This window comes from Miniopterus natalensis, chromosome 7 (assembly GCF_054644295.1).
Source record: "Miniopterus natalensis isolate mMinNat1 chromosome 7, mMinNat1.hap1, whole genome shotgun sequence".
Classification (NCBI taxonomy): domain Eukaryota; kingdom Metazoa; phylum Chordata; class Mammalia; order Chiroptera; family Miniopteridae; genus Miniopterus; species Miniopterus natalensis.
In genome coordinates this window covers 3,083,056-3,098,080 of record NC_142087.1, presented here as the reverse complement: position 1 = coordinate 3,098,080, position 15,025 = coordinate 3,083,056, and the positions used below count along the sequence as shown (strand labels likewise).

At 46.0% G+C, this 15,025-nt stretch overlaps 1 protein-coding gene across 1 annotated transcript in view; it reads right to left on the bottom strand.

Annotated features, from left to right (window-relative positions):
- The window catches only part of RAB43 (RAB43, member RAS oncogene family), a 30,569-nt gene extending 21,223 nt beyond the window's left edge, over window positions 1–9,346 (bottom strand). Inside the window, exon 1 of the mRNA XM_016197350.2 lies at window positions 9,025–9,346. Coding sequence (XP_016052836.1) covers window positions 9,025–9,222 — 198 coding nt within the window. The 5' untranslated portion in view covers window positions 9,223–9,346. The remainder of the gene's footprint in view (window positions 1–9,024) is intronic.
- Between the last annotated feature and the right edge of the window lie 5,679 nt (window positions 9,347–15,025).

The window sequence follows — 15,025 nt, the reverse complement described above, 5'->3', positions numbered from 1 at the left end:
TAACCCACACAAGAAACATTCCTGGAGCTCCCAGCTCAAATGATGAATGAGACTGCACCACAGGACCCCACAGGACACCTACTACATAAGGCCACCCCACGAAGACTGGGAGTCATAGATTTCTCTAATACAACAAACACAGAGAGGCAGCCCAAATGGGAAGACAAAGAAACAGGCCCCAAATAAAAGAATAGGAGAAATTACCAGAAAAAGAGCTAAATGAAATGGAGACAAGTAATTCATCAGATATAGAGTTCAAAGTAATGGTTATAAGGGTGCTCAACAGCATGAAAAAGGACATAGAAACCATAAAAAAAGACCGGTCGGAAATGAAGAATACAGTAACTTAAATGAAGAATACACTGGAAGGAAAAAACTGTAGGTTAGATGAAGCAGAAGATCAAATCAGTGATTTGGAAGACAAGGCAGAAAAAACACTCAGAGCAGCAAAAAGAAAAAAAAATTTTAAAAATAAGGATACTTTAAGGGACCTTTGGGACATGAAGGGTAACAACATCTACCCCATAGGGGTACCAGAAGGAGAAGAGAGAGAGCAAGAGATTGAGAAGCTATTTGAAGAAGTAATGACTGAAAATTGCCCTAACCTGGCAAAGGAAAGAGGCATACAAGTCCAGGAAGCATAGTGGGTCCCAAACAAGGTGAAGCCAAAGAGGCCCATACCAAGACACATTATTCTTAAAATTGCAAAGGTTAAAAACAAAGAGAAAATCCTAAAAGCCACAAGACAAAGACAGTTACCTATAAGGGAGCTCCCCTAAGACTGTCAGCTGATTTTGCAACAGAAATATTTCAAGCCAGAAGACATTGGCAGGAAATATTCAAAGTGATGAAGAGCAAGGACCTACAACCAAGGCTACTTTACCCAGCAAGGCTATCATTTAAAATTGAAGATGGCCCAGCCGGGCGTGGCCCAGCGGTGGAGTGTCAACCTAGGATCCAGGCGATCAGGGTTCAATTCCTGGTCAGGGCACATGCCTGGGTTTCGGGCTCGATCCCCAGTAGGGGGCGTGCAGGAGGCAGCCGATCAATGACTCTCTCATCATTGATGTTTCTATCTCTCTCCCTCTCCTTTCCTCTCTCTGAAATCAATGAAGATATATTAAATAAATAAATAAATAAATAAATAAATAAATAAATAAATAAATAAATAATATTGAAGATGAAATAAAGAGCTTCCCAGACAACCAAACCAGAAATGTTAACGGGACTGCTTTAATATGAAGAAGAAAAAAACAAAACAGAACAGAGGAACACAGCCAAAAAGCTAAACTTAAAATGGCAATAAATACATACCTATCAATAATCACTTCAAATGTAAATGGTTTATATGCTCCAATCAAAAGACATAGGGTAGCTGAATGGATAAGAAAACAAACCCCATATATATGCTGCCCACAAGAGACCCACCTCAGCATGAAAGATACACAAAGACTAAAAGTAAAAGGATGAAAAAGACATTTCATGCTAATAGAAAGGAAAAAAAACCTTGGGTAGCAATACTTATGTCTGACAAAATAAACTTTAAAACAAAGGCTATAACAGGAAACAAAAAAAGACTCTACATTATGTTAAAGGGGGGAATCCAACAATATGATATAACCTGTATAAACACTTATGCACCCAACAAAAGAGCACCTGAATATGTAAAGCAAGCCTTCATGAACATAAAGGAGAGATTGACAGTAATACAGTCGTAGTAGGGGATTTTAATGCCCCATTGACATCAATAAATAGATCATCCAGATAGAAAATCAGTGAGAAGATGGTGGCCTTAAATGACACACTAGGATCAGACAAATTTAATAGATACTCCTAATCAAAATGTAAAACAAACCCTTGTCAGTGTGGCTCAATGGTTAGAGCATCGGCCTGCACACCGAAGGGTCAAAGGTTCAATTCCTGGTCAAGGGCACGTACCATGCAGGAGGCAACCTATTGATGTCTCTCTCACACTGATCTCTCTCTCTGTCCTTCTCCCCTATCCTTCCTCCCTTCCACTCTCTCTAAAAATCAGTAGAAAAATATCCCAGGGTGAGGATTAACAAAAATATGTAAAATGCAAGTGATATATGATGGCCTATATATTAAACTGGTCGTGTGTGTGTGTGTGTGTGCGTGTGCGTGTGCGTGTGTGTGTTTTGGTAGTGGTAGAGAGCATAATACAGCAATGAGGGAAAAGCACCAGACTAGGAGCTGGAAGCCTAGGTTCTATTTCAGACTTGTCACACACAGACCTTCATTTCCCCCTCAGTAAAATGGGGGGTCTCTCTCAGACGGCCACTGTGAGGATCAAGGGGAACAATGTATGAGAACAATGGTGTAAACAGAAGATTCAGTACATGTGGGAGGGAAAGCTGCCCTATTACTACTCAACTGTATGATTTCCTTATTCCCAAAGCATTGAAAGAAAACCATTTAGCACCAGGCCTCAACAAGGGCCTACCACAGGCCTAGTACTACACAAAGACCAATGGAATATAAAGAAAACCTGAAAATGTTTAAAGACCAAAGAGATGAAAGTGAGGAAGAGACTGACATGTCAACATCTTGAGCTGTGATGTGGACCTGGCAGGGTGCTAAAGGCCTTCTGTGACTTGTGGAATCTCTGCCCACATACATCTCAGGGGCCAGGCCCTTGCCTTTTCTTACACAGAAAACCCTACATGGGTAAGTAAGACAAGGATTCTTTATTATTATTATTTTTTAAATATATCTTTATTAATTTCAGAGAGAGGAAGGGAGAGGGAGAGATAGAAAAATCAATGATGAGAGAGTCGTCATTGATCGGCTGCCTCCTGCACACCTCGAACTGGGGATCAAGCCCGAAACCCGAGAACGTGCCCTGACCGGGAATCAAACCACAATTTCCTGGATCCTATGTTGACGCTCAACGGCTGAGCCATGCCTGGCCGGGCAAGGCAAGGATTCTTTTCTTCATTTCACTGATAGAGTAAGAGATCAGTGAAGTAACTTGCATAAGGCCGGTTGGGCAGCCCCACACTTCCTGTCTTCCCAGCCACTATATCTCAGGTGATTTCCACACCAACATCGGTTCCCAGCTACTGATGACAGGCTATTACATTAGGTCCTTAAAGTTAGGGGGTTTGCAGGTGAAGCAGATTAAAAGCAGTGACGTCAGGTGCCCAAGGGCCTATGTGGCAAAACAAAAATTTTAACCTGATGCCGTTGGGCTCTAACACTGGCCCCCTTTCCACTGCCTTTCCCCTTCACATGGTGCCTCAGGACTTTGGGAAAACTTGAGAGGCAAGGCTTATTTTGCAATGAGGATGGTTGTCACTGATATCAAGAACAGATTTCTTGGGGGCAGCAGCGGCATAGAGGCGGTCAATGGGGGGGAAGGTGGAACATCTGTAATACTTTCAACAGTAAAGATAAATTTAAAAAATATATATTTCTTCAGACAACCAACATGACCTAGAACTTCTCTCTTACCTAACAGTCCTTTTGCTATCTCTGATCAAAACTGAAAAGTCAAACCAATTTTATCTAAATAGGAAGAGCACATTAGCAAAACCAGAACCTTGATTGGAAGGACTATGGATGCAAACTTTAAATAGAAGCTGGTTCTTTTTACCCCACCCCTACCCCCTCTTTTGGAAGCACCACAAAACGACGATTGTAGGGCCAAGGGAAGCTTTATCCTGAAATCTGGAGGCCCAGGCCCAAGGGTGTAGACTTTACCTCTGTGAATGAGAGATCCAGCAGCATCCCCCAAAAGGGGAGAGTGAACCTGATGGACTAAATGGGGTACAATTTTACAAGGCTAACAACCTGTGTGTGTAAACTTGAGGACTGCATTTCCAGTAATCGGCAAAGGAGTTTACATAATGCCTTCGTGTTGTCCCAGATAAGAGTGAGTAGAGGAGCAGTCAGAATGTTTTAAGGATTTAGAACCGACTGAAATTTCCTGGGGAACAGTGAGGCTGGGGAGTGAGCTGTGGGAGAGAGGCAGATTAAGAAATAATCTGTCTAAGCATGAGTGGACCTAGGGGATATTATGCTCAGTGAAATAAGTCAGACAGGGAAAGACAAATACCATATGATTTCATTTACATGTGGAATCTAAAGAACAAAATAAACAAACAAACAAAATAGAAATAGACTCATATAGATACAGAGAATAGACTAATGGTTGCCAGGGAGGAGGGGGATTGGGGGACTGGGTAAAAAGGTGAAGGGATTAAGAAGTACAAATTGGTAGTTACAAAAATAGTCACTGGGATGTAAAGTACAGTATAGGGAATATAGTCAATATTGTAATTATGTATGGGGCCATGCTGGAAATATTAGGGGGAACACTTTGTAAAATATATGATTGTCTAACCACTATGCTGTACACCTGAAACTAATACAAAATAATACTGAATGTAAACTATAATTGAAAAAAAATTTTAATTAAAAAAAGAACTAATTTGTCTAATCTAGGAAGAAAAATAATAACAGTAATAAAATACTTCCTTATAATTGTGATTCCTTGTTTTTATTTACAACAGCACTTTCAGAAATGGGTTAACACTGATTGCCTCTTATTAGAGGGCACTAGGTAGCTTGGAAGAACAAATATGGAAAGAGATTTTATACTGTATGTTCTTTCATATCTTTGAAGTTTTGCAATTCTGAACCATGTGAATGAATTATCTATTCAAAAATATATAGAGGATTTTAAACTATTTTATGCATGTCCATAGTTTTGCAATAACCCTAAGAAGTAGGCAGAATGAAGACTATTAATCCCATTTTATAAATGCCAAGAATGGAAAAGGAGCTGGCCACAGCTGTGGTGGGGTTGGACATAAAACCCAGACCTTCAGACTCCTAATCCAGGGTTTTCTTTCGGAGACTCCACAATTTGAAAGACTGGCAGCACCTAGATTCATTCTCGAAGTTCAATCCATGTGAGGTAGGGGACAGGAACCAACCACCACATACAGAGCCTTACTAACCAGCACAGCAGGCTATGTGAGCTGTTTGGGACTGGCTAGATTTCTGTTACCTGAACATCTGTTTAGCCTGAAATTCTTTGGGGTTTCAATCTTTGTAACTGAAAACCTATAAAATACCCAAGTCCACCTTCTTCTCTCAAAGTACGGTGGCCACAACTGCACTTTTACTAGATTCATTAACTTGCAAGATCTCAGAGTCATCATTATAAACACAAAGGGACTCAGAAGGGTGGTCAAGTATAAAAAAGCATTGGGTTTAGAAGCCAGGCTGACTGGGTTCAAATCCTGGTTTTGCCACTGACTTGCACGTGGCCTTAGGCATGTTGGTCACTTCACTTATGTATTTTGGCCTCAGCTTCCTCTTTATAAAAATCAATTAACAGACATGTATTGAACACCACCTGTTTGATACTGTTGTAGGTACAGGGATTCATTGATTACACAAGACAGACTGGATCTCTGAACTTTTAAGGAGCTGAAACTGGACGAGACCAACAAACAAAATAATTTCAAGTCTTGGTAAGTGCTATGAACTCACCCCATAATGGAAAAGAGGGGCTGGGAGGCCAAAGAAGGCCTCTCTGAATAGGTGGCACTCTCAATGGAAGCCAAATGATGAAGCAGTGGTCTCAAGCAGAGCCCCTTGGGACAGAGTGTGACAGGCAGGGGTAAAAATACAAAAGGCCTGAGGCAAGCATGGCTGAAGGACAGAAAGGGCTAGTGAGGCTGGAGAGTACTGAGAGAGGGGCACAAGGAGATAGATGAAGTCTGCAAGGCAGGCAGGGGCCCATTTCTTCAAGTAAGGAGTTTGGATGTTACTCTGGTTGCAATAGGAAGTGACTATATATAGAAATAAAGGGGTTTAATTAAATCTGTGTCAAACTTTTATTTTTTAGCAGAACTCTTAAGTCAAATAAAAACAAGTGGGACTTTAATATAAAACTAAATAAAAGTAGTATTGTTGGGCCTGTGTGAGAAGCTCTTCTGAACCTGTGGTCTCTTGACCTTTCCCCCTTCACTCCACCATATCCCTAAGCACTGGAGCTCAGAGGAGCTGGAAAACCACAAGGTGATCTATCTCTAAAGTTCCTTAAACTCTAACAAGAGCCATCATTACAGGAAAAGGAAGTTTAGGAGATCACACTGGATGCTTGTTTAAACTAAATCCCTGATGTGGACATGCTTCTGTAGTAACAATAAAATCTGGCTGATCAAAGGTTCCAGGAAAATCATGTTGATGAAACCATAGGGACAGAAAACAGATCAGTAGCTGCCAGGGGCTGGGGTGAAGGGAGACAATAACACAAAAGGATACATGGGAATTTTCTGGGTTGATGAAAGTATTCTATACCTTGATTGTGGCTGTGGTTACAGGACTGTATATGTTTGTCAAAGTTCACAGAATTGTACACCTAAAAATGGCTGGTTTACTGTATGTAAATTAAACTTCAATAACCCTATGTTTTTTAAATTACATTGCGGGAAGACACCTCAGAGTTATTTTACAGAAATAACTCATAAAATAATTATTTTATGAGAAAACAATCTCTTAGAGAGGAAAAATGACTTGCTCTTGATGAGTCAGTAGAGCCCAGAAATCCTGACTTCAGAGATTGTCCCTCACCCACTACTAATTCAGAGCCTCTTCAGTGCACTGGGCTTCAGGTTTCTCTGACTGCAAAATGAGTAGGTAAGTAACTGCCAAAGGCTTTCCCACTCCAAACAATCGGATCTAAGGAGGAGGAGAAAGACCTCAATGTTTTGGAGTCAGAAAAACTAGAAGAAAAATTCCTACCTCTGTCACTCACTAGCTGTGTGCTCTGGTGCAAGCCTGTCCTGTGGGAGAAGGGGTTAATAATAAGAACACATCTATAAAACAGCTGGCAAACAGACTTTCAAGAAGGGCAATGGTTATAACTATTAAGGGTTTTACCATACCTACACTGTTCTCCTTTTCCTAGTCCCATCTGGCTGCTTCCTAAGAACAATCTGGAGGTGACCATAAGGAAAAGAAATAACGAACTGCCTGCTCTGCATTGCATAACCTGTGCTCCGGTTCACAGTACACCCTGGGCTCCAAAGGGGCACAGGTTGTTATCTGGCAGGGTAAACAGGAACACCCTGCCCCCTCCTTGACCACCATCATCATGGGTCACCACAAACACTGGAGTGGAAGCAGGCTGACAGCTTGCAAGGACACCACTGCTGATTATGCCTGTATTTTAATACTCCACTTTCCCTGTGGCTTCTGGCATCATTACGGGGCACAAACTTGCCCACGGATATATTCCACCCATCCCACAGCCCTTCCCTGGCCACCTGCTCTAAAAGGAGTGGTCCCAAATAATGACTCAATGCTGCCGGCCACACATTGCTCTTTTTTTTTTTTCCCTATCCCAAGGAGACCAAAAACACACAGAAACCCAAGACTATTTTTAAAAAAAAAACAAAAAAAAAAAACCCTTCAGCCCTGTCCAGTGTGGCTCAGCTGGTTGAAGCATCATCCGCACACCAAAGGGTCTCAGGTTTTGATTCCCAGTCAGGGCACATACCTAGGTTGTGAGTTCGATCCCCAGTCTGGGAACTTATTGGAAGCAAATCGATGTTTCTCACTCTCCCTTCCCCTCTCTCTAAAAATCAATGAATATGTCCTCAGGTGAGAATCAAAAAAACAAAACCTCCAGGCAGGTAGTTTCTGCTTCCTCTGTCTCATCTACTCTAGATTATTCTAGATGCACTGTGGTCATGTAAAGACTGTTGGCTTACTTTTTGTCCTTGAAGGGGCAGGAGGGAGGCAACACTGAGAAATTATCCAACTTTTGCAGGAACAAAGAGCCAAGTATCTGGGCCACAGGCAACCATGAGCAGGCTACAGCAGACCAAGGAGGCAGAGACCCACAGCATCAGGACTCAACAACTCCAATCGCCCTCGCTCAACTTCTAGAAAACAGAGAGATAACCTTTGCCCTGTACTTGCCCCTGCCCAGTGCTCTTAAGAGTTGTCCTGGAGATAAGTGAACTCAAAACCATGAAAGAAGGAAAAGGATTTCTGTACAGCGCAGTTAAGTTACTGTGCAAGAAAGAACAATGCTCTGCCCTGGTCTTGGTCTTAGTCTCTGTTAGAGAGGGCTGACACCCAGGTTAAGAAATTCTGATTCATAATCACAAATATTATTTATCAAACCACTGCCTGAATTCTGTGGCAACTACATCCTGCTGTTTCTATTCCAAGCCAGTGCCAAAGGTCCTCTTCCCTACCTTCCTGTATCTGTGAAATTTTCAGTTTCTATCAAACTCCAGCTGGGGGAGGGGACCCAGCGCTGGCCTTAGACGAGTAAAGTTCCACCACCAAGTCCACAAAGAGACTGCAGAGAGGCGTGGCCAGGCCGGAAATTCTGACAAAAAGTTTGGGCCCTCCGGTCCTAGAAGCAACTACTTCCTGATCCTTCCTGGTCGTGGGGCGGGTGTAGTTTTCTGGCCCGGTCATCCACCCGGGGGCCGAGCGCGGGGCTTCGGACGCGCTGGGGACGAGTCGGGCCGGCCAGGTGTCCATCAGGCCCCGGCACTCTGAGGCGCTCAGCTGCCTTCCAATTATGTTGGAGCAAAGTAAAGGGTGTGAGCTCGCGAGGGCGGAGCCTCCTCCTCGCACTAGCCCCTACGAGCCCGCGCACGCACACGCACACACACACACACACACACACACACACACACACACACACACACACTCTCTCTCTCACACACTCACACTCACACTCACACCCCCCAAGGCCGGAGCTTTGCGGACCGTACCTGGCTCAGACCCCAAGGCCCAGGCCTCCTCCGACAGGAGGAGGGGAAAGGAAAAGCAAAAGGGATTTGCCAGACACCTCAGAACTATCTTGGGCGCTAGGTACTGAGGGAGCAGAACAACCCCCGCCCCCGCTGAGGGAGACCCTTCCAGGGGTCCTGGCCAACCCGAGCGCACGTCGGAGCCCGGGCTGCGCAGTGGCCGAAGAGGGCCAGGCCACCCCGCGCGGGGACCCCAGGCCGGGCCTCCCACCTTGACCCGCTTGCCCTGGATCTCCAGCGTCTTCATGGTGAAGTCGACGCCGATGGTGCTGCTCTGGCGCTCCGAGAAGGCGCCGGTCTTGAAGCGCTGCACCACGCACGTCTTGCCCACGCTCGCGTCGCCCACCAGCACCAGTTTGAACAGGAAATCGTACTGCTCGTCTGGGTCTCCCGGGCCCGGCCCCGCCATGGCCTCGCGGGAGCCAAGGACCAGTGCTCCGGACGCTGGGGGCGGCCTGGGTTCACGGAAGCCACAGGCGCCAGGCGACGTGGAGCCGCCCCAACACCTGAAGCTGGGGCGCTGCCGATCGCCGGCCCCGGTCCGCCCCGGCCGGCCCTCCGCCCCGCCCCGGCCAGCCCGAAGCCCGCCGGCCCCGGCTCCGCCCCGACTCCCGGAGCCCGGAATCCGCGAAGCTCGCTGCTGGCCCTGGGTTCCGCGCCAGGCCAGTCAGGCCCTCAGGTCGGCCCTACGCACCGCCCCCAGCACCGCCCACTTCCAGACTCCTCCCTCGGCCCCGCCCCCAGCACTCGCCACGCCCCCTCCACATGTTTATCCCGCCCTCCGCCCCGCCCCAAAGCCCCTGCCCACCTCAGACCCCTTCCCAGCTAAGCTCTTGTACAGCCCAGACCCCAGATGCTGTCTAGTGCCTCCCGTCCCTCCTCTCCCTTCCCCAGGCCTGGCCAGCCTGCCTGGGGTCACCCACCTGCTGCTCTTCCACAGTCAGAAGTAGGCTCTTGGGAATGGTGGAGTCTCTGGGCCTGTTAACCCAGCACTTGGACCCAGAATGTCCTCTAGAGTGATCACTGGGGAAGTGGGCAACCACACCAGTGTCACCTTAGTGCTCACACTAACAGGCCAACGATGCAGAATCCCTCTAACGGAGAATAGAGTAGGTAGCATTTTCCCACACTGAAGAAGGAAAAGGCCTGGCAGCACATTGCAAGGGAAAAAGGCGGCCAAGATACTAAGCTGGCTACAAAACAGGCAAGGAGGCCAGAGTCCTTGTTGGAGAGGCACCTGAAAGCTGTGGCTCAAGATGACCTCCCAGGACTCTGGGGAGAAGAGAATTAGGGAGTCTCATTTGGTGGAAGGCTAAGTCAAAAAGAGTAGTTGGGAGATCACAACCCCAAAAGGCAACCTAGCAGTTGAAGCAGCTGCTCGAATGTCTCAGAATAGGCTGGCTCAGTTGGTGTTAGGGGTCCAGTTGGGGGAACTAACACAGCTGAGAAGCACCAAAGATTGGCCTGAGCAGAGGAATAAAGGAGGTCCATTGTCAGTTTTGCAGGGTAGACCAGCTCCCAAGATAGCCCAGTGAACCAGGGATCCTCAGAGAAATGATATTCAAACATCTATAAGAAGCTTAAAATAGGTCAAATAGAACTATTTCCCAAAGGGCTTTCCAAACTATCAAGGTGAAAGGGAATTGAGAACACTCCTGCCTGATAATAATTCAATAAGCTTGATTAATGCCTGCTTGGGTCAGGTTTTGTTCTAGGGTTTTGGAATATATCAGTGAACAAAGCAGACAAAAATCCATACCCTCCCCAGTAGAAAAGGGAAGAGGGCCTCCTTGTAACTTAAGGAGACCACAGAGAACAAGTCCACCAGGACCCCTCACCAGCTTACTGGCCAAGTGAAGAAGAGGCTGGATACGGAGGCAAAGGTAGACCTATGGTAAAGGTGCAAGAGTTGTTTGTTCTGGAAGAGTTTGAATTCCACTGCCATGGGAAATATCCAACAGTACTAGACAGGCAACCCCAAAGTGCCATGGAAAAGCAATTCTGGGAGCACAGCTTTGGTATGTCAGACAGGCACAGACAGCTGGAGCAGCAGGAAACAGCCTCCATTCAAAACGTGTAGCAGTTCTGGCAGGAGTGTCTCAGTTGGTTGGATGTCTTTCGTGCGCAGAAAGGTTGCTGGTTCTATTCCCAGTCAGGGAACATGCCCAGGTTTCAGGCTCCATCCCCAGTATGCATGCAGGAGGAAGCCAATTGAAGTTCCACCCTCACATCGATGTTTCTCTCTCTTGCTCTCTTTGAAAATCAATTTTTAAAAATTTAAAAAAACAGGGAGTAGCTGATGAGATGGAATGGGGTTGGCTCTGGGAAGGTGGGATATGTCAAAGTCTAGAATCCCAGCCCGGCTGGGAATGGCTCAGCGGTTGAGCATCAACCTAGGATCCAAGAGATCACGGTTCAATTCCTGGTCAGGGCACATGCCCAGGTTGCAGGCTCGATCCCCAGTAGCAGGCATGCAGGAGGCAGCCGATCAATAAAGACTCTCTCATCATTGATGTTTCTCTCTCTCCCTCTCCCTTCCTCTCTCTGAAATCAGTAAAGATTTTTTAAAAAGATGAGAGAAAAAAAACACAAAAAAACCCAGAATCCCAGAAAACAACATCTGCATCCAGCTCAGAGTGGCTACCCAAAGCACAAGGTGGATAGAGGGAAGAGAAAGATGAGTCCAGGAGCCAGAATGAGACAATGCTGTCACCAATTGGAGGCATGAGGAGAGGAAGGAGGAATGTTGAATATTGCTAGATGGGGTGGACAAGTGGCTAGAGAGCCCAACTGGCCTTTACATTAGCCTTGCCTGGAATTAGTTTGGGATGGGGTGGTGCATGTTGGTTTTGGCATGGATTTTGCCAGAGAGCGCAACCACCACTTGCATTTGTAGGGTGATGGAAATGTTCTAAAACTGGACTGTCCTGAGTGTTATGTGACTCAGGAAATTTATCAAAATCCTTAAAATGTACATTTATAATAGGTGAGTTTTATGGTATGCATATTATACATCAATTAGCTATTAAAAAAACACACACACCTGCATTTCCTCTCTTTTAGTGGTAAATTCCTGGATAGCACAGTGGCATTTTATCTAAAATTGAATTATGCTTGTTTAAAATAGAGGAACTTGAAAACATTTTTGAAGTTTCACTTAATTTGAAATAACACACATCTCAATTTTTTTTTTAATGTATCAAGAATTTAACATCCTTAAAGCTAATGGCCGGTAGGCTGAGTGAAAGTGAATTTTAACTATGTTTGAGCTATTGCCATGGCACTATCCTAGCCGTAACATCTGTAGCACGTGCTGTAACAATGTTCTGTGAATCAGAACTCCAAATGGTTAGAGAGACAAGTGTCATCTTTCTCCTCCTTCCTTCCTTCCTTTCTCCCTCCCTCCTTTCCTTCCCTTTTTCCCCCCACCTTTTTCTTTCTACAGTCACCATAATTATAGCCTCTAACAATATCATCCACTTTGTCTTTTTATTTGACAGTGACCAGACTAGTTCTGATAATGTGCCCCCAATTAGAAATAAAGGTGAAAACATCATGAAAAAGACCAGGCACCAAACATGATACCACTGCATTCTTAATATAGGAGTGCTTGATGCAAAATATTAGACAACTAAAAGCATCAAGAAAGCAAACTGCTGCCGCAGTTGCAGACTTAATTGTCCTGGGCTGATATTGGCTGAGGTCTGGGAAGTCTCCCTCCCAGGCAGTTCTCAGTGCACCTGGTGGCCAACAAAACTGAAGCCATCCCACTCTCCCTTCCCAGACACCCAAAATGTCATAAACACGAATCCAATGAACCCCAGGCCTCCATTTCTGTTTTGGGGGGGGTTTGTTGTTTTGCAGCAAAGCAAGCAAAACTTTATTGGCCACAACAAAAGCACACTCAGGACAGTGAAACAAGGAAGGGCTTAGGGTAGAAGCAACAACAGGAGAACCTAGGCTGGGCTGCTTTGGCTCACTGGGAGCTCAGAAAAAAGGGCCTTGAAGACAGGTTCAGGGGGTTAGCTGGGTACAAGATGCCACTGCCCATTGCTCCCCCGGTTGCAAATCTAGTGGAGTCCCTTACAGTTTAGGAGATGTGTGCCTGTGGGGGAAGTAGAGGAGGAAGGGAATGGCTCAGGGGTGTGCCCCAGAAGGAGAGTGCACGTTTCTGTTGATGGTACCCATCTCATACTTGAGGCTCTGACTGAAAATATGGGATTATCTGGCTCTCAGCACCCCTACTTGAACCTCCCCCAACCCCCCTGCTACTGTCAGACCCCTCTATCCCCGAGGACTGCCCTAGCTTCCTCCCTTCTCAGCTTCTAGGCCCTGCAGCCCCCCTATCCTCCCACCAAATGGGCCTACTAGAAGTGCTCTTACCTGTCTACCCCCCTGCTCAGACTTCAATGACAAGCCCAGACCCTCCAGACCTTCCAAAGCACCTATACATTCAAGGCCCACCTTACCTCATCTGGTCCCCAAATCATCTGGTCCCCTGCCATGAAGCCCCTCCCCCTATTTCCCAGGCCCTCAAATTTGCCATTGTGGGGGTTTAGAATGAGCCACCCCAAGATGTAACTCAGTGGTATGCAATTACTTTGAGCTAAAAACAATTCTACCATCAGGCTCAGAAGAAACTTCTACCCTTCCTTTTAACTACCTAGAACTTGAATCAGGGACCTTGCCCAAAATAAATGATCAGATCTAACTTCTTTTGACTAGTCTATAGGTCAGGGTAAACTTCTGTTTACTAAATGTGTTTTTGTTATCATTCTGCAATGACCCATTGAAGCCTCCAAAACTGTTGACCTCATCCCTAGCTCAGTCTTATATACCCAGGTTCCTTTTCTGTCTCTGAACCTCACCTGCACATGGAGTCTGTCATGTATGCAAGGTTCCCATACATATGTATTAAATTTGGTTGTTTTCTTTTGCTAAACTGTCTCATGTCTGTTTGATTATTAGACCAGCCAAAAGAACCTTGAGAGTAGAGAGGTTTGTTCTTCCCCTACACATTTTCACAGAAACCTACATGGCCCAGCCAGAGACCTGGGAGCAGATCTGCCCTCCACACTCATCTTAGTGAGGTGGAAACCCAGGCTCGGTGACTTGCAGAAAAGTACCCTGTGCAGGAACTCTGCAGCACAAGGTCAGTTCTACAGAACACATTACCTCTATGGTGGTGGTTTTTTGTTTTGGGGGGTGGGGGGCTAAAGCAGGAGGGAGGCAGATGTGAAAATGCCTGAAGGCCTAGGGTGCCACTTCTCGTCTCCCAGTGGATCTGTCTCATGAGTCAAGCAGTACCTGCTGGAAGTTAAGAGAATGCCTGATGACACCAGGCGGGATCCTGCTGCATTAATATGAACAGGGGCAAGAATCCCACCCCTGTCCTCTTGGGGCTTTGAGAGAAAGCAATAAGATGCCACTGTCCTCTTCTCCAGCACATTTGTAGAGGATGAGAGTTTGAGTAAGGCATTTGATGAGGCAACAAAACCAGCCCTTTGCTTCTCCACGGCAGGCCTGTCCCTCTCACAGTAGCCCAGGCTGTGGAAGAAAGTTGGCTGGGCATCGTTCCATACACCGAAAGTTTGCTGATTCAATTTCCAGTCAGCGCACATGCCAGCGCTGCAGGCTGAATCCCTGGTAGGGGGCATGCCGGAGGCAGCCGACTGATGTTCCACTCTTACATCAATGTTTCGCTCTCTCCCTTCCTCTCTCTCTAAAAATCAATTAAAAAAAAAATCTTAAAAAAAAAAAGTTTTAATCTCTTCCTTGTTTATAAATTACCCAAAGCAGGAGCATGTGAAGTAAAGTCAGGGGGCAGAGTGCAGGGGGTCAGGGTGCAGGGGAGGGAGGGCAGTATGAGGTCTAGGTGCAGCTGATATGACAAATCTTAAAGCAAAGCAAAAGGAAGATTGATGTTTTAGGCTCAGAGGAGGACCGGTGGGGGGAGGGAGGGGAAGGAAGTCCATGGAAATGTGTATGTGGAAAGTTGCCATTTTGGAAACTGTGGGCAGAGCCAAAGCTAATACAAACCATGAAACAGGTGTGGTCAAACAAAGTCTCCTGACACTGAGCAATGAACTGGGCCAAGGTGACCACATCCCCACCAGTGGTCACACCCACCAAGGCAACTCAGATTTCCCTGATGTTCCTGGCCTAGGGTGGGAGCTCTGCAGAGATCTCATTTTTGGGGTCTCTAGCAGACA